The following is a 25,377-nucleotide window of genomic DNA, read 5'->3' as shown; positions in this document are numbered from 1 at the left end:
CTCATCCTGAGTACTTGCAGAGGAAACACAGCTTTCATTACTAACCGCCTGATCAGTCACACTTGGTTCATTGATCGGCTGACAAACATCAACTGGCCAGCTTGCAGGCTGTAAATGAGACGCAATATTGGCGCGCAAGTGATCTGCATGCACAACACGTTCGACTTCTCCTAACTTTACAACGTACAACACGGAAGATAGTACTTCGATCACAATGCCATGGACCCATTTTTCACTTTCACCACGCACTGTTTTTACGTACACATTCTCCCCGTCACAGAAGCGGCGCGCTGTACCCCTACTCGTGTTGCGCAATTCCTTGATATGCGTTGTCTTCGTTTTCATCGCTCCTTGGAAGTCTGGCTTTAAAGGGACAGTCGCATCCGGAAGCGTGTTCCGGAACTGTTATGGTCATGTTCCCTGTCGTTCATAATGTACGCCGGCAAATTTTCTCCGCACAAATCCACTTGGTTGACCCAGAATCGATTTTTAAATGTTCGCGCTTCCGGCGCGCACGGCAATCCCCGCAAGGCGCCGACACTGGATGACGTCACCCGGATAAACCAACCATCAGGAGGCGCTCCTTCCCGCTGGAGTTTTGCGTGTGTCTGAGCGTGCGTCTGACCCTTTTTCTTGTTGTCTTGTCGCGTTTGCTTTGAAGTACTTTGAACCACAGCGTGTGCCCTACCCAGGCAGCACAAGCCATCGGGAAAAGAACGGGAACGCAATGGGGGCTTCGGCTCCTGAACGGGCGATAGTGCCCGACTGGTTCCCAGCGGTGTGGGAACTGAGGAGGGAGAACATAAGAGAAGATAAGGTAGACCCCCGACGGTGCCCTGATCATTTCCCGCTCGGTCTCCTTTTAGTCATGTAAACAATAATATAGGATCGCTCCCCGATGCTGCTCTGATCATTTCCCGGTCTGGACTGACCTTGGTCATGTGACCAAAATATAGGATCGCTCCCCGATGCTGCTCTGATCATTTCCCGGTCTGGACTGACCTTGGTCATGTGACCAAAATATAGGATCGCTCCCCGATGCTGATCTTCACGATAATCAGTCACATGACCGGGGTGCAGCAACGGATTTCTCTTCCCAGACTGTCAGGCGCCGAGTGATGCAATCACGTAACCGACAGTTTCGAATCTGGCCAATGATGTTCCTCGATCATCCAGCCGCGTTTGCACTGTCGGAGTCCCCGTCGCTCTCGCTGCGAGAAACGAATGTATCCGGCCGTGCTCCCGAAACTTTAGAGGAATTCCAACATTTTTAAGCGATTCATCGAGTGGTAAGTGCTATTTCTTTTTGTGATATTCCTCGCATTGATAAACGTTACTCATAGATGCTTTTCAACATGAGTGACACCGTTCTAGAAGGCTTCTCTCGACACTTAGCAGCGCAGCATCGCATAGTTTCGATTTCAGTGATCCATTGTGGTTTATGCGTTGTTTTTAGGATAACGGACTCCGTTTTGGTGAAAATATGGTTCAGTAAAGTGTGGAATTGTATGTATTGTGTATTTGACATCAAACGAAATACAATCATTTCTCAGGACGACTGCGTCCTGCAGCTGTGCTTTCCATCTCCTGCGTGCGTACAAAACTGGAATGCTGGAGGACTTCAGCTCAAGGTACGTTTTTGTAGTCATTCTAAATAAAAAGAAAAGAAAAAAAGGAACCTCCAAAGTGAATAAATTATTCCGCTTTAATCTGTTTGCGTTATGTGATCGTCGCATGATATGTCAATTTGTTTGAAACTGTGAGTGAATGAAAGCTATCCTGATCTTTCATTCAGAATGTCATGCTGGACCACTACCAGAGCGTGCTTAAAGAAATCAATGCCTTGATGAAGGTATCACCGAAGTGCCCACCACCAGATCTCTGCCTCAGAGCCAGTGATGATGGTCAAGATTTTTCTAGCGGACCTTGTCATGTCATGCTGAAAACTGTAAGTTTAGCTATTTGGTCTCTATTCAAAAGCGTGTGCATCTTGTGGTGTGGTGTACTTTTCTCAGTGTAACCCTGACCTCAAGCTATCTTCCACTTTCAGAATCCACCCCGCACTTCGGTTTCAACACTATGAACCTATCGCGCTGTGATGCTTGCTTGAAAGGAATACGATCTGGCAAGCTGTGTTGTTTTTCTTTTAAAAATACTTCAGGTATCCATAATAAGAGGCCTTCGTAGCAAGAAAGCCATAAGAAAAGGCATCTTTGTGATACATTAATTTTTCTCCTAAAGATAAGGGTACGAGTCGCACTACATGTGCCATACTGCACTCTCAGAGAAAAGGGTGGAGCAATTAGACCTTTTAGGAGGTAATAGTTGTCGCATATGTTGCGCCTAAAAGGTTGCAAAGTTCTACCTGCTACCTCACTCTCTGCAACGAATAATAGGATTACCGCTTCTGATTCGGTGAGCGAGGGGGGCGTACATCTTTATGTTGTAATTTGGTACGTACATCTTTTACCACCATTTTACACCCCTTATCAGACGCTATGTTGGCTTAGGAGGTAACTAAGGAAGTCACCACCTTGTCACACCTTTTTTCTTAGATTGCGGTTCCCAAATTGTGTGTATGTTGCCCTCGTATTAGCAAAGGTGCGCAAATATTTCTTCTATTTTCTTAAAGAGGTATAGATCGATCATGACACATATAGTACGGATTCTCAAGTTGTTCACGTGTTCCATGTTGTTGGGCGTAACTCGTTACCAGTAACTCGATACTGTAACTAGGCTACTCGGCTTAGCTATTTTCAGTAACTTTTTGCATAGCTCTTTGCTTTTGAGCTCCAGTAACTTCTTGAGGAGCTCGTTCCTTTCCCTTTTTCTTTTGTTTCGGCGGGGGGGGGGGGGGCTTAAGTTCGTCGAAGTAACTTGAGGAAAGTTCAAAGTTCCTTTTGTTCGATTCTGGTCTAAAAACATCGCAGGCTGAGTCCTTCCCCCATGACTTGAGATGAAAGATGGCACGTACACGGCGCGACTAACTCCCGTTGTTACACGGTGAATGTTACAAATTATGTTTTAGCCGAGCATTAGGAAGCTCAGGTATCGCGCATCTTAACGATAAGCAGTGTATTGATAATGATAGAGGGCGTTGAGTATCAGGATTAAAACTTGGCACGATTCTACGATATGTATGTAGGGGACAACTCGTAGGGCATCAACTTGCTTTGTGCTTTTTCATGTGCCTTATTACGAGATCAAAATCATCAAATCCCTCCCTAAAGAAGCCTATAAATGTAGGCTTCTTTTGTCGTAGCAGATATTGATATCATTTTTGTATATCAAGACTATTTTGAAACGTCTTGAATCGCCAATTGTGACAGTAAGGTCTGAATTAACGATATAGGCAGGTCAAGAGCTGAAAAGTATAGATATTGAGTAGAAAATAACTTGAAGGTAACCTGTTACATTTCTAAAGTAGCTTAGGAACTTCACGTCAATTTTCATTACGTTTTATTACGTGTAACTGCGTTTGAAATTTAGTTACGGGCCGGTTTCACGTCAGTTCAAGCAGGGAGGTCCCATCGACCTCCTGGGTCTTCAATATTTTTTATATTTATAAGCTCATCGTATATTATGATCAACATTTTTGCCAAATAGCTGTCGTGCAAAAATCGAGAAAATCCGGCCCTGAATTCGGATGTTTCAGTTTTGCCGTGCTTGCACGCGTACACATCCCAGGTGTTAAGAGATATTGTTCTGAAATTTTTTGATGCTGCTTTATTATGCCTACAGGCCAGCTGTCAGAGAGCAAATTTAAGCGCGCAGGTGCAACGCTGTGTGCTATAAAAAATGGCGAACATGCCCTCTCGAGCACTTTTGTCCTAATTTCGACGCTTGATATCTCTGGCAAAAGATGTCCCTGATCGCAATACTTGGTATCAGCTCACTCAGCTTTTAATGCTCTTTCCTCTGATGTATCCATCCTGCATATACTTCCTAGCGGCATGTGCTGAAATAGGCAAATGTTTAGGCATATTTCGAAATAAACATGGATTTTGCGCGTGTATTTCTCAAAAAGGTTCCACTTGATTTCGTATATATTTTGCCATTACATGGCCCGATGTTACGCCTTTCATCTAACGCAAAAACTTCTTCTCCAAAGGCGTATACTGCTGATTAGCGCGTTAAAAGGCGGCCGCACTGCGTACGAACGTGTCTGAAATATCTAGAGCCAGAGCAAGAAGCGTCGAAGTTTGAACAAAACTGCGCGACAGAGCATGTTCGCCGCATTTTATACGATGCAGTGTTACACCTGTGCGCCTAAATTTGCGCTCGGAGTGCTGGCAGGTAGGTATACTAAAGCACACAAAAATTGCACTACGATATCTTTTAAAACTCAGGATGTATACACGTGTAAATACGGCAAAATTGCAACAATCGAATTCAGGGCTGGATTTCTGATTTTTTGCACGGAAAGTATTCGAATGATTAATTTTACCAATGTTGATCATATCAATGTTGATCTGCGATGAGCGCCTAAATACTGTATATATATAAATCATGAAAATTCAGGCGTCTATGGGACCTCCTGTCTGAGCTAACGTGGAACCGGCCTACAATTATGTTCTGGCTAACCTTTTCAGTGACTTTCATCTTTCAACAGTCTAACTTAACTGGCAACGAGTTCCAACTTCTATCTCTGTTCCATATAACCTGTGTTAAGTGAATATTTGTGAAGTAAATAGTACATTTGCGGGACTGGTGGTTATATACTTTCAATGTAACACTAATTTTTTTCATTGCTGGTGAAGTAATGCATTAAAGAACCCATGTATCTTGTGACTATGATGCAATAAAGAGTTTTCTACAATGACATATTGATTTTGTTTTTAAAAAGCGCGCAAATTAACTCTTGTTTTGGGGGTAAGAGGTACCCGTAACTGTCCATTGGCTGCACCTCGGGAAATCGTTGGGGTACGATAAAGGCTGCCGATAACGGACCATTAACATCCCCGTGTTGCAAACCATATGCCGGACCATGGTCGGGAGCCGATCCCGTCGGGTCGGTCGCCGCAAGCGCACCGACGTTGGGTCGTCGCGCTGTGCTGCGTGGGCTAGGATTTTACGCCGTTGACGTGCGATTTCACAGCCAGGAAACCGGTGCTACGTGCCCGGGTGCACAAAGACTTATAACGCGAATCCCGAGCTTAGATTTCACCAACCTCGCAATGGCGAGACGAAACGAAAGTGGGAGGCAGCGATCGCCAGCCACTACTGTGGTGTGGCCCAAGGATTGAGTGTTTCACGCGTCTGTTCCTGTCATTTCGCCGACGACGCCTATTTTATTATTTATCTATGAAGATGTATTGCAAGTTCGGCTCGGGCTACGGCAAAAACGGAAACGGCTGAAGATTGACGCCGTGCCTAGAGTATTCGATCAGGAACAAGGGCAGGAACCAGTAACGGAGGTAAGTGACAATCCTGCGTGGTCACAGCTACGCTACGATGAAAACTATCAGTTGTTACAGTAAACATCATCGCGAACACCTGGCCTCGCCGCCGATTGTCACAGTCACACCGCCTACTAATGTACACAAATTATTACAATGATTGCAGCATCCTGACGCAATAGTACGCGTAATCTCGAGAAAAAAGATTGGTGTGTTGTCGCTGTGCTAATTGTCGCCGGTATTATTCAGGAGTAACGTAACACTCCCACATGACAGCGTTATTCTAATGTTATTGCAGCTTGTGGATGTTTCTACAGTTCATAGTGTAAGCCCGATGGCAGCATTCAGGGACGTAGAAACATCGCAATCTGTGTTTGGCTACGTCCGAGACACTTCACGTTGCATCAGTATTCGACTGCAGCCTTGTTGCTAATTTCTGGCCCTATTTCAGGCGGCAGCAAGCACGTCAACGGAATCAACTGGATTTGGTATGTTTTGTCAAGCCATGGAGGTAAGAAACTAAGGAGATGCCCTAAGCGCCTCTCCCAATGCAAGTGAGCGTGCTGTGACCCGCGCATGGCATTGTGGTTAGTTGCCCACACACGTGACCCATAAACGTCACGGCAAGACGTCATAAAACATGGCGTCCCTCTATGTCCGCGGCGTATCTTACCTGAATACAGAGACGAGCTGCGGCCGAATAACTTGTTTCCGCTTTTATAACATCTTAGAAGTTATCACACCCGTTGAAACACAAGATAGATCATCTCAGTGTGGAAGCAATGGATCACTAAATCGCTAGAAGACGTACGTACGTCATCGTGACATTGCCTGGCTTCTCTTCTGTTTTGCTCAACTTTTGTTGTGATTTATCACGCGGCAAATGTTGAAACAACCCATAACCTTCAAGGTATTGTGCGAATGGTGCGAATGGACTCCTTGAAGGTAAGACGTTTGCTGAAGATGAGGTTTGCTAAACTTCCAATCCTCCGAGCAGACCGCCATAACGCCGAAACATGTGGGGATCACGTGACCGGGCAACTAGATGGGCGTGGTATTGCCAGGAGCGACCGCTAGAGGGGTCCCACGGCCCTCCGATCTTATAGCCCTCTCCTTAGTTTCTTACCTCCACGTGTCAAGCCATGAAAATAATGCAATTATTTTTGCACGTCCCACAACATAATGGATATGTACGAGCCCTGAAAATTGTCGAATCCTGTGAAAGGAATCTTGTGTGATGCGGCTGCCATCGTTTATAACGTAATGCCGACAGGAAAATAACTGTGCCAGTGAAACAGGGGCTGCAAAGGGGAAGATTTATTTGCATAGTAATTTTTATGTTTGTTATTGTACCCGCTAGGCCCTCAACGTATTCTTTTCAGTGTTAACACTCAAGGCCATATTTCAGATGCAGAGGTCATGGCTGAAGCAAGTGCTGGGGACCCACTTCACGGCGCCTCACAAGGGTGTTGTTATCCCTTGTTTCCAGGAAGAGGAAAACAAAGGACACGCACTTGCATAGCGTATTAGTACATCAGATGTGGATCTGCCAACATGAACCCTCCTAACAACCCTGTGGCAGCATACCTGTAACCACTCAGACTTCACACCACATTAATTTAGAACCACAGCACAACATATAATAAAATAGCTTAGGTTTATTTGCCTGCCATACATAATGAGAGGCAAATAAACCTAAGCTATTTTGTTATTCTCACTTCGTCATACTCCACTGTACAATAAATCGATGCAATTATAGGGTCATTCTTTATTCCTGTCACTACACCGCACTGACAATCTGCACAGAGTTCGAAATATTCCCACCTCGGCATTAACTTAGTGCAGTACGGTCTGGATCTGATGCCAGAGCTAATACCGTCACGTTGTAGTAGTTTTTGCTGTACAGACGGGTAGCCAGTCTGTTGACTGCAACTGGAGATACAGAGTGACAAGACAAAACATCCCCCACACTGCAATGACGAAAAGACGAAAATTGCTGCAAGACGAAAATTTTTCTGACATAGGCACACTTTGTGCAAGTGAGCCCTTGGTCATCCCCCTTGCCTCCCATCAGATGTTTTCGAGAACACCACACGCCTATAGTATTCTCGAAAACCTCTGATGGGAGGCAAGGGAGGTGACCAAGGGCTCACTTGCACAAAGTGTGCCTATGTCAGCAAAATTTTCATCTTGCCACTACATGTCTCCAGTTCCAGTCATCAGTATGCACCAGCTTGTCTCTCTTGTCAAGACACCCTTGTTTCGATGGTCCTAGCGCTGATAGCCTTGATAAGACGTAGACGGGAACTCCCTCCTGATTGCTTGGACAACGCATCCAGGACATCTTGTGAATGACGAGTATACCGTGAACCTCAGGCAGCTGGAAAAGACAACTCCACATGACATTTGTTTTTGTTTAGAATCATATCTTGTGGGCATTTGCACACCTGCCAAATTTCCCGCAGTGTTGGGAAGACAATGAACAGACACTATCCCAACCTTGGAGTTCAAAGCCTGTGCATTCCTTCCTTAGTTCCAGGGTCTCCCGCATTTTGAATGTGGAAGGTTGGCAGATGTGCAACATAGTACAACAAAAAAATGTCCGCCTCTTTCAGGATGAGCCTGATTCCAACTGCTAACTCCCTCCCAAACCAGCTTCCCTCCAATTTTGGCAAAATCCAATTTCTCCCAAAATACGTTACTCTTACGTTCTTCAGTAACATGCTTCCCCCCTTCATTGGCACCTCAAATGCTTCTGTTTCAGACTTGTAAGACTTTCCTTCAGAGTTCCCACTGGATATCTGCCAGTCAATCAGGGATTTGTGTTGCCAATCAGGCCATGGCTAACTGGCATAATTGAGAGCATGTCGAGACTAGCTGAGGTGGCTGTGTTGCTTCACTTTTCCTAATGGAATTGTTGGACCAGAATTTTCTGGATTGTTCTACGGCTGTCGTCCACGCTTATGATTTATGGGGGACAAACTTGTGTAGGCCAAAAAGCTGCTGAGAATAGTCACCCGTTTGTATACAGCCCTTGTCCACTTTAGGTGCGACAATTTGCATAACCAACAACACCCGACAAGCACCCGAGTTTACCCTTCCGAATCTTGATGGGGGGGTCATTTAAACCGAAAATTTCATTACGGTCGTAATCATATAGCAAACGGGAGAGCACTGCAGCAGGCTTACCTGTGGTCCTGGGGATTGAGTCGCCTAAAATGTTGATCATAGCGGCAGAATTGAGGCGCGTACTCCACTAGACGCTCTCTGCGAAGGCAGATGTCCCTGAGTAATGGGTGTTGTGCTATGCACTGCACGGCGGCACTGTTGCACATTTCTACCACCCTGGCAACAGAATGGCAACACAGGCTCTCGTCGGGCTCCTGTGGGTCACGAACTCCACACAGAAACCTGCCGATTTCAACATTCTAAACTGTTTCGCACATCCGACGGCAACCATGCAAAGAGATACGTCACCTAAAAATGTCATCCCGCGGGTTAGCCGCAGCCACATGTCGTGGATGGTCGGCGGGTTCCAGAGGCATTGGGTCCCTAGAGTATGGGTCATCATCCAGCATTAACTCGTCGCCGCTACCACTAACGTGTTCGTCAGAATTTCCCCCAGACAGAGAAACATCACTCTCGTTCTCCGACTCCATGTTTGCTCCCTTCGCTTCGCGATCGCCAAACAGGCGCGCGGCTCGCATTTGCCCAGGGCGCGCGCTGATTGGCCTTATCCGGGTGACGTTTCCTCCCACTTTTAGAGAGCGAGGGCGCAAGATTCAGGTTTCTTTTTCATCGGATTGCGCGAAAAGTACGCCGCGGATCGAAATGGTATTTTCGGGCCCACTTCAGTGGTCGCCAAGGAATTAGAATTCGAATTAGTTTCGAATTGACCTCGGAGAATGCGACTGTCCCTTTAACATCGAAAGTTTCGTGGGCAGAGTTCGTCCTAAAAACAGCTCACTCAGGGTCCTACCCGTGAAGGACTGTGGTGTCGCACGGTACGTGAATAAGAACTGGTCGATACGGTGCCGCAACGTTCTCTTTTCCTCTCTGTGGCGATCTTCTGTTAGAGACTTCAACAGAGATTTCTTTAGAGACTGCACCATCCTTTCTGCTGCTCCATTCGACTGTGAATGGTATGGTGGGCTGCAAGTGTGTCGTACACCGTTTTTCCGCAAAAAGTTCTCAAATTCTTTCGAACGGAAGGGGGGGCCATTGTCCGTAACCACCTCTAACGGCAGTCCGTATCGCACAAAAGTGGTACGCACTTTTCGATTGTCCGAGCGGCGTTCGTTGATGGCATCACTCCTACTTCCACCCATTTTGAGTGAGCGTCGACTATGATTAACAGATGAGACCCCTCGGCTTCCGCAAAGTCCATGTGGACCCGTTCCCATTTCCTAGCCGGGTAGGCCCATGGTTGCAATGGTGCTGCTGGCTGCACGTTTTGCATGCTTTGACATACACTGCAGTTTCTTGTTATGTCTTCCAGGTCCCGATCAATTTTCGGCCACCATACTAATGTCCGTGCCAACATTTTGATTCTGCTGAAACCAATGTGGTCTTCGTGTAGCAAATCCTTTACTTGGTTCTGAAGTGCACCGGGTACTACTATGCGGCCGTTCCACAGCAAGCACCCACAGTCTACGGAGAGATCCTCTTTTCTTACTTCAAATGGCTGGAATTCTTCCGGTAGCCTTTTTCGGTTCCACTTCTTTGGCCAACCTTGCTGAGTAAATTCTCGAACTTTACGTAACATATTGTCTTTCGTCGTTTCGCGCTCAACTTCCTTCGCCGTCAAGGGAAAATCCTTCAAAGGTGAAACGTAATTTGTGGCTTCTTTGTGCACCGCCACGGTGCGTTGCAATGGTACCCTGGAGAGGCCGTCTGCATTTCCTAGGTCATCACCTTTACGATACTTCACGGTGAAGCTGTAGGCCGCAAGCACATTAATCCACCGCTGTACTCTAGCTACTGCGACCGGACTTGTATGCCTTTGTTGGCTGAATATTTGTGTCAAAGGCTGATGATCTGTAATGATTTCAAGTGTCCTCCCATATAGGTACTTATGGAACTTCTGAATTTCGTACACGATTGCAAGCGCTTCACGCTCAACTTGAGCGTAATTACGTTTCTGCATGGTTCAATGTTCGCGAAGCAAACGCTACCGGCTTCTCCATTCCGTTGATAACATGCGACATCACCACACCTAAGCCGTAACATGACGCGCTCACAGGTCAGACGAAGTGGCCTGCGAGGGTAATACAGTTAAAGGACTACGTCATTACAAAGTAGCTGCTTCGCGTCTTCGAAGCTTTTCTGGCAGGCCACTGTCCACTTCCAGGGGATACCCTTACGCAGCAGACGATGTAGCGGTTCTAACGTTGTAGCAATATTTGGCAGGAAACGACCGTAGTAGTTCAATAAACCGAGAAAGGCTTCCAACTCTGTCAGGTTTCTCGGCCGTGGTGCTTTGGCGATAGCTTCAACGTGTTCCTTTGTGGGACGAATCCCTTTACCGTCGATTTCGCGTCCCCAATACTTCACCGAGTTTTGGAAGAATTGACACTTTGATTTATTGACACGAATGTTATGCGCTTGCAGCCTTGCAAGGACGGCATTCACACGTTCGTTGCACCCGTGATAATCTTTTCCCGAGATTAACACGTCGTCGAGATAACATACAGCTCCTGGTACGTCGCGCAGTATTTGGTTCATAACGGATTGGAAAATGGCTGGTGCACTAGCGATTCCGTAAGGTAATCGTGTGAACCTGTACAAGCCCAGATGCGTATTAATGGTCAAAAGCTCTTGGGAGTACTCATCCATCCCCAATTGCAAATATGCTTTTGCCAGATCCAATACGGTAAAACACTCTCCACCTGCTAAGTTTGCAAAGACGTCCTCGGGGAGCGGTAGGGGATAGTGGTTCACTTTCAAGCACGGGTTAACAGTTACCCGATAATCGCCACACAGCCTAATCTTGTTAGATTCCTTCTTGGGAACGATGACTAATGGCGTGGCCCAATCGCTTGTTTGTACGTGGTACAATATACCGTCATTTTCCATGGTGCGTAGCTCATCTTCCACTTTTTCCCGTAGGGCAAAAGGCACGGCTCTAGCCTTGCAGGATACTGGTCTCACATTTTCTTTCAGCGTCAAGGTCCCGGCATAGCCTCTAATATTGCCGAAGCTTTTCTCGAACACGTTCTTGTACTTGGTGAACCTATTTTCTGGGTTGCCCTCACGAATATAGCTAATAGTATTCCAATCGAGCCTAACCTCCGTTAGCCAATTTCGTCCCATCAACGTGGGCATGCGGCAACCCTTTCTCTGCCGCACTACCACCAGCGGAAGCCTATATTCTTTGCCTTCGTTTACTACGTCGACTTCAAATGTGCCTTTAACTTGCAGCGGGGTTCCGTTATAGGTGGTTAGCCTTATATCCGACTCTGTGCACGGAACGCTTCCAAACACTCGTTCTAGCTCCCGCTCTGGGATAATTGAAACTGCAGAGCCTGCATCAATTTCCATTGGTAACTCTTTACCATTGACATTCATGTGCACCACATACGGCTTACTAATTTTGCCTTTGACAACGAAACGTTCTCTCTCTAGTTCCACATGGGACATGGCGCTGCTTTTCTTTCTACACATCTTTGCTACATGTCCAATTTTTTTTACAAAAGTAGCAGTCACTTCGTTTATGCGGACAGATGTGCGGTGCATGTCCTTGACCACATCGATAGCACTGACTACTTCTTTTCTTCTCTACTAACTTCTGCGGTGACTTGTCTCGTTTGGGTTCCCGTCGAGCAGTTCTGCCGTGCCATTTGACAGACGTGTCGGTGTCACTGCTCCCTGTAGATGCACCGTCAAGCTGTAGTCCCTTCGACTGCCTCTCGGCAGCCTCCATCGCTTTTGCCATTGATACAGCTTTGTCAAACTTATACTCCTGGCCGTCGTCACTCGCAAGTAATCGAAAGCGAATATTCCCATTTCGTAGTCCACATACGAACCTGTCTCGTAGGGCCCCGTCCAGATAGGACCCGAAGTCGCAAGTAGCTGCCAGCTTCCGAAGGGCCACGACGAAGTCCAACACAGTCTCGCCTTCCCCCTGCACTCTACGTTGAAACTCGTAGCTTTCTGTAACCACAGAGCGCTTTGGCTTGTAGTGCTTCTGAAGCATTTCAACAATGTCAGCTAATGCCGTCTCGGAGGCAGTTTTCGGATACAGCAGATTTCGCAGCGTAACGTACGCAACTTCTCCCAACACTGTGATGAATACTTGCTTCTTTGTCTCGCCAGTGAACCCATTGACGGCGCTGAAAGCTTCAAAACGTTCGTAGTAGACGTCGAAGTTACCGGACACTGTAACGAACTCTGGCATACAGCCGATAAGGTTCCAGAAGCCCTCTGTCCTTTCTTCTGGTTTCAACATTTTGGAGAGCAACGTTTCGTCGTTGCTCACCTTTCGAGGGTTCACGTGTTGGATGCTGTAGTCTTGAGGCCCATCTTCGTCGCCAATATACTAACTGTGGCACACCGTGCCTACAGACGTTTATTCAGGAACAAGAGAGGTACAATAATCATCAGACACAGTGTCTCGCGCATCGTTATCACCTCGGTGGGCGTAGCCACCTTGTCGTATCAATTGACCTTCAAGGGTACGCTAACCGCTATCACAAGAGCCATCGTTACATATGCCACTAAGAGGAGTCATTTGACTCCCACTGGCATGGATCCGTTTTGACTACCAGCATCAAGTGACCCTTTTGGGGGGAGTTACTGAATGGTTCCAAACTATAGGCTTAAGATCTGAGATTTTTATTGCTTTGACACCTAGCAATCCTTTGAGACAAGATAGCAGCAATAGGCTGCAGCGACTAGGTTGCACACGCTTTGCTCTTTAAATTCAGACACCTGAACCACCTGCTTAACCTTGACGTTGTTCACAGCCCTGCACAAATCTGATGATCCACATCGATTAAGGCGGAATCAACCCAATGTATTCTCTATGGGCATTGCTTTGGGAAGTTCATCTCGAAAACTACCGCAGTAATGGAGCAGTACGCCGAGCTGGTAATACATGGGCAAATTCTGCACGTCCTGACATATTTTTTATCTGAATACAGCAAATAGGCGAATTTAGACGATTTTTTTTTTCTGTGAATGCGAATACATGGAGTCCTATGGGAGCAGCAAAAATCACTTCCTCAGATCTTTCAGCGACGAAAAAAACGCCTGAAAAATATGTCAGGACGTGCATCTGTGTCCCCTGATGACAGTACAAGCTAAGTTGCAACGTTAACCTTCGTATTATTCAAGAAGAACGGGACAAATGTGTGGACATTTGTCGTCTGCTAGCATGGGCTGCATTGTGCTGCCCCCAGTGGGCTTCCGCTCCGGGAGAGGGGATACATCGAGATGGGAGGTGCGAGAGCGAGAGGGAAGGCAAACGGCTACGTGCACTGCGTGAGGTTGTTGTTTCAACCTGCCTTGGCGACGGGACAGAACGGCGCGTGTCTTATCGTGGTGAATTACATTGCCTGCTCTATCCGGCGTCAGCGTCGTGCATCGATATTCCTCACGCATGGCCTGTTACTGCGACCTCGGCTGCAATCAGTAGGACATAAATTGGCGTAATCATGGCGTAATGCACGATACAAATACGTGTTGAAGAGAAGGTACGTCTTGTACTTTCTGTGTGTCAGTTGCGTGATGTTTTCGGGGGTGCGCTTGTTTTATTACACTGGTTCACGTCCCAGTATATGCTTCAGCCTAAATATGGTGCGAAGGACAGTATTCATAGCTGAATCTGGCATGGTCAAGATGTGCTGACATCTCATGCGACCAACACAAGTGCACGATAACATGAGGTGTGCGTGATAAGGTGTCCAGGATGTAACTAAGCGGCCGCTACGGGAAGGATCTCCGTGAAATGTGGCTTGAGAACGAGAAGACGTGCCTTGATTTTGAACAAGTGTGTCGGAAAGACGCTTGAATTGTGTACCATTATTATTGTGTAGCATTCCACTCATGAGGACCTTTCGAACGCCGTGTGCGGCTGGTTATATACAACAGCAGGTTCTGTTCGTCATAAATCAGACCATCTGTTATGGAATTTTGTCGTGCATGTGCTTCTCTTCGTTCCTTAGTGCCACTTCTATGTACTCTAGGTCATTCCTAAGTGTGGGAGCTATGTGTACTAGTTGTCAAGAGGACAAAATTGAAGGCAATCAAATGGACTGTTCATCTGCATAGACAAGTGTTATTCACTTCTGCTTAGTTGCACCACGTATACACAGGTGAGCGCAAATAACATGTATGCGGGTGACCGTGACTACAAGAGGTACAAAAAAATCCAGCTAAAGTTATTGACACTGGGCATATAAGACGACGGTTGATCTTGCCTGCGCCTTGCTCGTTATGGATATGAAAAAACTGATGTTCTGAGGCTGGAACAACATAGAAGGGACAAATACATACAATCCAGAAGATGTGGGTTCGAGTCCTACAGCTGGCTAACCTTTTCAGTGACTTTCATCTTTCATCGTTATGGATGTCCGTTGAGTTTTTCCGGGTCTAGCTACAGGATTTGTGTGAGACCTACCACACGGCTTCATCCACAGTTATTCGCGTGCTTGCACCGATGGTTCAGCACATCATATTTTCGGCCGTGTACCTATGTTGAATTATGCGATTATGATACGTGAAATAACAGACGCAGGCAAGTCATGGGGATATTCCTGCCGTCACCCTATCCCCATGGTGTGATTTGCAAACATTTCGATGGGGGGATGGGGGGAGGGCGGATATATATATAAAGAATGAAAGGGAAGCGCCAGCCATGCACAGTCCGATTGCTCCCGCAGTGCGCTCACCAACAGGAGCGTATACAGGGTGTTTGAAAAAACGTGTCATTCGGACTTTATAAGCAAACGGGGCGACGGAAAAAATACGGGGTTAAAGGGCACTTTGCTGGCAACTGATTTGCACCTTGACAAAAATATTTTCATTTGTTTTTAATTAAAATAAATTGAGTTTTCTTTAATTGAACTCCAAAATTTCCCAAGTCAACCTAACGTTTATTTTTTTAGCAGAATTGAGGAGTCCGTAGCGAACTTAGTCAGATCCACCAAAGAAGTCCGCTCGATATTGCAAATGGAACTGCCCAAAAAAAGTCCGAAGTTGAGACTTCGAGTTTCGGGTATTCAACGGCGCACCAAATCGAGTCGCAAAGAGTGCGCGAGGGCAGGACATGTTCCTGCCCCCATGGACGCTAGAACAGTTTATCGCCGGACCGGCGTCCAGCACAATGACGCGCAGATAACAAGGCGGGTGACATTCCACCATACGTAGATAAGCGGCAAACAAAAATGATTCCGCCTCTTTTTTCCCGCCCTGCTTTTTTTTTCGACCATCTATACTTTCATGTGGGCAGGAGCAAAGTCCTTCTCTCCACAAATCTTTGCGTCTGGATTTCGTGCGCGCGTTGAATACCCGAAACTTTGAAGCCTCAATTTCGGTAATTTTTTGGGCAGTTACCATTTGCAATATCGGAGCGGATTTCTTTGGTGGATTTGACTAAGTTCGCTACAGGCTCTCTAATTCTGTAAAAAAAATACGTTAGGTTGACTTGGGAAATTTTGGAGTCCAATAAACAAATTCAATTTATTTTAAATAAAATCAAATGAAAATATTTTTGCAAGATGGCGAATTCAGTTGCCACACATATGCCGTTTACCCCGTATTTTTCCATCGCCCCGTTTTTTTATAAAGTCGAATGACACGTTTTTTGAAACACCCTGTATACAGTTGTGTATAGCCCGGGATTGCATTGCATGCAGACTGAGTCAGACGTGTACAAGATACTCGAAAATGTATTTAAGAAAATACAATAAATACTAACGTTAGATTGTAATTAAGATAGAGTATAAGCACATGAAAATCGAAGTATTTAAGATAGAGTAAAGTACATCATATGGTATTTGAAATACAATTAAGGTACAATTCATCCTTGAACGCAAAAAGTCACTGGTCAATGCGGCAAGTTGCTGCTATGTGACATGAATCACCTAAACTCCGCGCACTACGCTAGGCCGCCTCTGTGTGGTAGAAGTCATCTAAACATAAGTCCCCAAAAAGTTGACAAAGAGGTACCACATAACTCCACTACGTATATGTGACCCAAAAGACAAAGCCAAACTTCTAGCAGGTCCCTGCTCGACGAGGTCAGAATTCGGCGTCACCGCGTCAGGGGTACACATAATTGAAACCCTCACTGGCCAAGGATTAGTACACACAGGGCAAGATCTCTAAATGGAGACTTCAAGAAGGGCCAATTTCCGGGTCAAGTCGAGGCACTCAGGAATTTCCACTGAACAAGCAAGATAATAGAAAGACGAGCAACTAGAAAGTCTGAGAGGGAGATCTAAAAATATGTAATTATAGGGTATGGGAGTAGAAAATACCATAACATGCATTTTAAATAGCGTACAAATACACAATACACAAAACGTATTAAGTAGAGTGCCAAAATACCGTTAATGGTATTTGAAAGACATTATTTTAAATACAGTACTCAAAATACGTACAAGTCTGGACTGACCGTATACACACACGATATCTACACTCACTGCACGCGAATAGCATTCTTATGCAGCTTGCCAGGATGATGAAGTTGCCACAGAATTTAAAAAGTTCGTCCAGTTCGCTCATGTCCACTGCTTTATCCCGTAGTTCCATGTGTCTCGTGAATCGTGGATCAACTACTCAGGAATCATATATCCTACATAAAAGTTCCTAATGTCAGGCAATATTTTTTGCCAGAACGCAAGGTTCCTGTTGATGGTTACAACTTGCAGGTCCGTCGACGACCACACTGCGAGTGTGCAGTAGCTCCTCTTCGCAATGTTTAGCTGAGCTAGTATTTGATAGAAGTACTTGTGTGATTCTGGAAGATATAAGCTGCCGTCTTTCGATATTTTTACGCCGATGGAATGGTTGCGAGCGGTTTCTGCGATGGTCATGTAATTCTGTGCTGTTACAGGGCATCTTATTTCGAGGATTCCGTCGTTGTTGATAAGGCTGTCAGGAGTGGTGCATACGTAGGGTATATCAGGGTCCACGAAAGGCCACATTTATTCACTTCAACGTTCGGGCATCTCGCTTGAATGATGATGCTGCGTTTTCTCGTGGTCGATGACGTACTGACAATCTTTGCTGCGGAACGACTTGGGATACATTATGACATTCACTAAAGAAGAGTGCTTGAATGTTTTTCTATGTGGGCGACATATACTATGTATTCAGGTTGATGATATCCTCATCTTTCTTTGTGAGTGCCATAGGTCGGACTTGTTTCGTGTCGTAGTGTAGACTTCTGTAGACTGTGAGCTTCCTGGCTGGTCAACTGTATGCCGCGCACAAAGTCTTTAGCTTTCTCAATAAAAATTGTCCTGTCCAGATCGGGTCTTTGAGACTGTCCTCCATAGTCCTTGTCTTCAACGGTGCTTGCGAAGTTTGGTGTTCTCGACATTGGAGCCTTTGCGCGTTTTGTCTTGATGTTATTATTTCTTCGAAGCGGATGATGGACTTTTCGCGACGAACTTGCGCAGATAGAAGTCGTGCCATCTTTCACCTCTCATGTTGTATGCAAGTGCTGCGACGCGACATCTGTTACCGTAACTTTTACTCTTTGCCTAGTCAACGCGTTTGCCACCGACTGTACGCGCCACCATGCTAATGTAAGTCTCAGCGGCATTACTTGTTGCGTCGAGGAGCATCATATCGGATCTGTCTGCGAGTACGTCTATTGCTTTCTTGATTTCAGTCATCATGTTGGATCTCAGAAGAAGATTGCCCTTTTCCGTTCTGCTTTCAAGTTCCACGGCCCCCCCTTGACGGATCAGTGCTCGCTTGGACAGCCGCTGTGGATACTGAACAGCCGTAAGGAACCTGTTCCTGGACTGCAACGAAACATTGCTATCTCCAATCAATGTAGTGTACCTAACGCCGTACATTTCTTCACTTTCTTTGAATCCCTGTACAATAATGTCTCGCTCCATGGACGTTGAAGACGATTACCAGTTGCAAGAACACGAGTGTGGTAGAGGCTCCTTATGCTCCTACTCAGCGCGTCGACAGGTTGTGCAGACTTGTTGCGTACTCCGATGTAGAGAATCTTGAGCGTGTAACGACCGACAATGACAGCCACCCCGCTATTCGCATTGCCACCCATGGCCGAAAGATCGCTTGCTCCATCCATCATCCATCTACAATGACTGGGATGTTCGAAAAGCCGTCGGGATCGCGACACTCCTTCCGTTGTTTGGCAAGCTCAACCTTTTCGGCCGCGGCTCTCTTCAGGGAGTCTAATGTCGCTGACTGAAGGTTTTCCACAACTGTTTTCCCACATTTCTGGTAGAGCTTACGCGACAGGAATGGGAGGCCGACTGATGCTGTTAGTTCTTGTGCCTGCCTGTACCCGATCCCGATGGAAAGGCATCCTCTAACAAAATCAAAATTTATGCTGTCGTTTGCGGCGGTCACTTTTTCCATCCACACGAAGTGAGTGAAACTGCACAGAGGTGACTTGGAACAACGATACTCCAGGGTGGAGATAAGTCCAACCCTGACTTCTTTGTACAACTGTATATATCACACCACAGTATAGACAGTTTTGCTGGTGGTTCAAGGCAAAAAAGAAAGAAAGAAAAACAAACGATTAGTATTAGTTAATAATATAAAAATATGTATGGAATAGAAGAGGTAACCCTCTACTTTGTTCGAAAATGCATTGTCGAAAGCAGAAGCTGTCCGCGGGAACAGATACAAATCTGTCGCAGGGCGCCTGTTGTTTTTCCATTCTGACCTTTATGATTACATATGCGAAGTGGGCTTATTTTTTTCAACCTCTTCAACCTCCTGATATCAGTCATTGATGCGTTTCATTAGTGCAAAAACAGTACGAAAGAACAAGATTACTTCGTGTTTCCAGTGCACTTGAAAACGTTCACACATTCCGTGAACTTCTCATTCCATCGGTCATTTCATTATTACGTGTGTGCGTGAGAGTATGTGTCAAGCAAGAAGACCGCTTCGTTTCATTATTTTATTTTTTATTTATTTGTTTTGTGTTCCACTATTCTTAAACAGGCACGCACACTCAAAATAAGGTGAGGCGCATGGCACGTGAAATCATAGCGATAGTGCGCCGCTGTGCAGCCTGTACTGTGTCTCCAGCCATAGTTAGAATGTAGTGGTTGTTTGGTTCCCCAAGTTCGCTATCTCCAACGCGTGGGCAGTAGAAGAGAAAGCCGGATACCAACATATAAACAGGAGACATGACCAGCGACTATGTCCATTCCTACCTTTATCGTTGCTCATAAAGCCATATAGGTGTGATTCCAACTGGGACTGCAGCAGACATGTACAGAATACTGTGCTTTCTCTGTAATACGCCACGCATAGCTACTTGATAGATTTGTATCGCCTAATCCGCATGCTGTAATTGTGCACAATGTTATCATCACCCAAATTGCGAAGAACGAAAAATCAGACACAAGTTGGTCGCTCGGCTTTTCTCAGTTCCGTCTCCCCAATTAGCGTCCCTCATTCTGTAAGCAAGTCCAAATGTATTATCACTTCAAGCCGTTCCCGAAGCGGTCAGCAAAACTGCGAAGCGATGACAAACCAGCCGAGACGATCGGAGCAGTTGAGCGATACACGCCACATCTCGCACACGCGCCGCCACTAAAAACAATAAAAGCATCGACAAATGTAGGCGCAAACGATACGTGAATCATACCTCAAGGTCAGGCCGCAACCCGCTTGCTCTCGACGGCTCCGCGCTTACTAGGAGGAAACCGTCACTTCCATAAAGGAGAGCAAGGAGCGTGAAAAAAAAGAAAAAAGAAAAAGCGAAGCATAAAAAAATAGCTTTTTATACACCGATTGTTTTTTTTTTTTATCTACAGCCTTACATCACAAGCCTAGGGGATCCCACTTACTGGTCGTTTGTTCGAAAGAACGATTCTCAAAGGGCCACCAAGGCTATTGCATTTTGTTGAAGCAGCGGTATGCGTATATTCCCCCTCTCTTGATACTGTCACCATTTCATTCCACCCTCTAAAAATAAGAATATTTTCCCGAATCATTCAAACTCCAGAGTTTCAAGTCTGCAAACAGCCACAACAACACATACGGCATGATGATGACTGAGGAAATTCCACACTACAATATTGGACCACTACCCCATGGCTCACAGGGGGGTTATGAGATCTGTAATGATGATCATAATGAGAATGTGATGCGCAGAGCAGAAACTTGAGTTACGAGCCCAGGGTTGATGTAACACGCTGGACGCATGCACGACGTCATGGCCGACGAAAACAAAGTCCGCAAACTTGGACTGCATATTGCAGAAAACGAAAAGGCGCCAATGAAACGAGAAAAGTTTCGGCGCAACAGCGGCGTCAGGAGAGTTTCTCGTCTGTGCGCCTCACAGACGCAACACGGATCCCATTGAAACATATGGAATTGAGAGCAGCAGTTGTGTGAACAGTCCCATACACATAAATATGCTCGTGCTCGGCCCATGAAAACTTGTGTGAAACCAGCCTCGTTGCCACGTTCCCTCCGAGCGAAGGTTTCGGAAAGACCGCCGCGCGAGAGACAGAAGACAATTTCCTCCAAAGCCACTGCCACTGCGATCTGCGACAGCGACACATGGCACATGCGCAAGCGGGATGCTCCGCCCCCAGCGCCGAGGGGAAAAAAATATGAAGAAAACAATTTCGCAGCGGTGCTGCCATCCCTCGATGGAACTGGCAGAGAACGAATTCTCATTACCGGGAGAGAAAATTGAACGTGATTCGATATGAAAAGCTTCCTAAAAAATGAGCAAAACGTAATGAAAAAGGTTTCTGACAACAGCATGAACACCTTGCTGATGATCTGGCTGGTGATGCTGCTGCAGAATTCATGTAACACGTGCATACTTTCCGTTGATGCCGCCATCGTTACTGTACATATAAGAAGTTTGCCAGTCACACTTACGCACTGTCTTCAAAATCTTTCTGTATGCTGTTACATGTCTTCCAGTAACGTTTTGCTGCTACTCCAAAATTAATTTCCAGTCCTCCCCGCCTGATAACAAGAATATGCGCCGTGTTCTTGCAACCTCAGAGGTGTCCGTCACACAGCTGTAGCACGCAAAATACTGAATAGGGGCGGGCTTTCCGAGGCAACCCACTCTAAGATGGTGCATTTCCTGGAAATTAATGAACAGCAACTAGTTATGGCAACTAGTAGTTCTTAATCGATGCACATTATTAGATTTGTGCAAAGTGTCAATCTATATAAGCTAAAACGGTGGTTCCACATTAATGTAACAGTCAATCAGTTAAGCTCCAGGACTGTACACAACATTAACGGTTAAGGTGGCGACCAGCAATGCCATTGTGTCCTCCATGCATCCACCACCATGAACCCTTCGGTCAAAACAGAGAATGATGCAGAAATTTGCAGGTCATCTCCTGTGTGATGGATGATGGTAGGATACATATGGGCCTCTCCCGGCTTCTCCAAGTAAAGTATTTTAAGAGTGAAATTGTGAAGAGTGCCAGGAAAACAATACCACATTTATTTATTTATTTATTTATTTGCACCCACAAACGGTAAAAAAAAAAAACATCCATTACCAGATAATGATATAACTTCATAAGTTGTCTCTCTTCCAAGCATACCATATGCATACCATAATTCAGGGGTTAAGATTGAGTTGGTATTTGCTGCCGCGAATGAAATAAGGTTAATAAAGGGTGTTTGTTTGCTTCGCTTTCACATGAGTCGAGGCATGCATGCAATTGATAAGTCTGTGCAGCGTTTTCCTCAAGCTATGAAATTTATTTGTAATCATTCAGACAAACCTGTTAGTTTCGTAGACGTTACTGTTTCTCTCCGTCAAGGTAGGCTGGTGACTGCTCTTTATAAGAAACGCACCTACAAATGCCAGTATATTCATTACGACAGCCATAATCGTAATGCTCAAAAATATTCAGTGTGGTTGTGTTGGGTATACTTTGCTTAGCTTGAAGATATTCAGATAGAAGAAGAGACTAAGGCACGCAGCCTTTCTTGGCGTTTCCAAGCCATCAAGGCTTGCTGAAATACTGAAAATATGATTCCTTGTCGTAGTACACCGTAAAGGTCAGCTCCAAGGTGAATTCATTGTCACAAACGACAACAAAAAACGACCAGGCACAAAGGTCGGTGCCTACTGAATGTACATTCGAAATAGTTTCGACGAATACCCTGTATTTACGGAAAAATCGTTATTGGTTTGCCGTCTGATCGTCCGCTTGAACAGCTGACATCACGGTCAGCTTTGGCTTTGGCTCTTCTTGGCTTGTTTTACTTGCTCGAGTTTCGTAATCGCCAGCAATCATCAGGCTGAAAGCGAAATCGAGAGTCGCCCGTACGTATGAGCACTGTTCTCTTCGTCTAAATTTGATTATCATCGTTTTCCTTCGGCTGGTCAGTACACACAACTTCGCTAAGATGCCACTCTGTGAGAGATGCGGTGTGAGACAATTGCACAGTAAATTATTTTACACCTTTATTCGCTCAAAACAGGTGTATTTTTATGAAAACACCATCTTCTATCCCGCAAAGAGTGGAAGAAGAGCATTACTGAAGGTGTAATATCGACATACACCACATTTTATGCAATGTCGATCATTAAGGGTGTAAAGTGCGGTGTTGAAACAGGTGTTTACGTCCAATACACATTTTATTATGAAAAATTATGCTGCTTTCACAGCTCTACACAGCAAGTAATTACATTATAGCCGATAACGTTAGTTAAAAAACACAGTATTTGACAGGAAAAGATGTTAGGAATTTAGCTGATATCTTTGACTCGTTGGAAGCGTAGGTCTTAATTCCAAAAAACGCATTCCCGTCACCGCTACAAACGTTTCGCGCACCACCACATTTAACGAACGTGCCCCAACAAATTGTATTTCAGTGTATGATCCATCCGATAGGCCAATATAGGCTACTGAGGGTGCCCGGGTTTCTTCAAACCTTGGTACTCACGTTGGTCCTACAGTGCTACTAAGCTAACGAGACGCGCCTGTGACGTATTGCGCTCCGGTTTAGGTTGTACGATGGAACCACGGCTCGAAGTCTGCCATGTTCAGGGTGGTGCTTGCCATACACTCTTAACCGGGTAACGCCTCTGTACCGAATAAAAAAGCTGTACATTTTTTTAAAAAATGTACCGCATTTTTACCGCCGGTACAGTGCACCGTTTCTGGCATGCGGTACATATTAGGTACGTTACTATTCTCACGGAATACTGAAAGCCTAAACAAAAGCAGACAGGCAAGATCCTGATAAGCATTCGTGCTTGCCAGGTGTTGCCCGCCCACGCTTTTGCAGACAAGTAGCATATTTCACGTCAGAACGACTATCGTAGCACCAGCTGTCTCTCCAAAATAGCCAAACGCTGACACATCGAACCAACGAAACAGTCGTGAATGTTATGCTATTTTATTCAGCAAACACGAACAACACATACATTGGATGTGGTATCCAATATTATGCACATACACATATACAACACACGTGCGCACGTCCGAGATTGTTTCCTCAGAGCACACAACACAAACACGTTGAATATCTCATCGCAATGTCTGCAAACACATCCGGTGTCAATGGGCAGTCGTGAAGCTTAAAACAGTTTCCGTAATTGGTAACGGGCTCTCCGATGTGACACTTGTGAACCCTTTGTTGGAAGGTTTCTGAAATTAAAGTCTCGTTCAGTTACATGACACATCAATGTCTGAATCAAATCATCACTGCAAAAAGGTATCAGTTCCATTAATGCAAAGTCACCGTTCTCCTGAGCAGGTGCTGCAAAGATTCGAACTACAAATTTTCAATGATTACGAGCAAAATGTCAACATTACCCAGATCTCGTTTACCGCTGCAAGAAAGCGTTATTTCTGCTCATGCGAACTCACCATATACAGCCGGCGGATACTGGAAATACTCGTAAGGCATAACGACCAGAGCACCGAAAGACAAATAAAACAGTTCCCAATGATAATGGGGAATTTGTTTCAGAAAATATACAGCCAACTTACCCTCCGCCGAGCGTCTACTGCAACTATCCAAATTACAATAATTGCGAGCAAAACAGTGAAAACAGTTTCGTGCAACGTTACTTACCTCAGCTTCACTTAGCGATTCACCTGAACAGCAGGAGAAAAATAGCAATCGTCACAGCGGGCCCTCCCGATGAAATTCAGACAGAAATGCGCGAGAAAGTACAATGGTACCTTACCCTAACTTACCTGCATCTTTCATGATAACGAACCGCTATACTTTTCAAGTTTGTTTTTCCGACTCCCTGGATGGACAAAACCGTGAACGTACAAATATATGCAAATAATACGTTACGTTTAGCAAGACAGGGTAAAACTACATACATGCCAATCACGGAGCTTCTGTTTCCTTGTGCTCCCCATGGCGACCGCCTCAGGATCAGCCGTTAAGACCGCGCCGCAGCTCACGGCGCTAGCAGTTATCGGAGATAAAAGTCCGTCTTGAAAGGGTTAAAATTTGAAAAAAAAAGAAAAAGAATAACACGGATAACATCACATTACTATTGTGCCTAAGATCAAAGTACACTTTATTGTTCTTGCTCTGCACTTCGTTTCCTCTTCCCGTTGATGCTTCATGTACGCAAGTCGAAACAAAAGTTATTCCTACTTGTGCCCTCATTCTATCAAGGTTCTCCTTCTCCTTCTACCAAGTTCTCCTTCATTAATGTACCATGCAACAAATAAAGAGCGGAAGACATTTCAGAAGTTTTTATTTCTTCTTAATGCAGAAAGGTTATACACTGTGAGGGACATTAGCACATATAGTGTGCAAGCAGATGAAAAAAAAAGTGTGG

At 45.4% G+C, this 25,377-nt stretch overlaps 2 protein-coding genes and 1 long non-coding RNA gene across 3 annotated transcripts; all 3 read right to left on the bottom strand.

Annotated features, from left to right (window-relative positions):
- Positions 1–9,636: 9,636 nt before the first annotated feature.
- On the bottom strand, positions 9,637–10,545 carry LOC135386160 (uncharacterized protein K02A2.6-like). The gene has a single exon (XM_064615929.1). It carries the CDS (start codon positions 10,543–10,545, stop codon positions 9,637–9,639), a length of 909 nt encoding a protein of 302 aa, XP_064471999.1.
- A 128-nt stretch (positions 10,546–10,673) lies between these two features.
- Positions 10,674–12,038, bottom strand: LOC135386152 (uncharacterized protein K02A2.6-like). The gene has a single exon (XM_064615920.1). It carries the CDS (start codon positions 12,036–12,038, stop codon positions 10,674–10,676), a length of 1,365 nt encoding a protein of 454 aa, XP_064471990.1.
- A 12,481-nt stretch (positions 12,039–24,519) lies between these two features.
- On the bottom strand, positions 24,520–24,831 carry LOC135370189 (uncharacterized). Its single transcript, XR_010415241.1, has 3 exons — positions 24,773–24,831; positions 24,648–24,670; positions 24,520–24,585 (listed from the first exon to the last, which is right to left on the bottom strand). It is a non-coding gene; the product is annotated as an uncharacterized LOC135370189 (long non-coding RNA).
- Between the last annotated feature and the right edge of the window lie 546 nt (positions 24,832–25,377).

The sequence above is a fragment of the Ornithodoros turicata genome, chromosome 1, assembly GCF_037126465.1.
Source record: "Ornithodoros turicata isolate Travis chromosome 1, ASM3712646v1, whole genome shotgun sequence".
Lineage (NCBI taxonomy): Eukaryota > Metazoa > Arthropoda > Arachnida > Ixodida > Argasidae > Ornithodoros > Ornithodoros turicata.
This window is presented reverse-complemented; position numbering and strand designations above follow the sequence as displayed.

What these genes read in the sequence shown, in the direction of transcription:
- LOC135386152 (XM_064615920.1), bottom strand. Translation starts at nt 12,038, where the DNA reads ATGTCCCATGTGGAACTAGAGAGAGAACGTTTCGTTGTCAAAGGCAAA.
- LOC135386160 (XM_064615929.1), bottom strand. Translation starts at nt 10,545, where the DNA reads ATGCAGAAACGTAATTACGCTCAAGTTGAGCGTGAAGCGCTTGCAATC.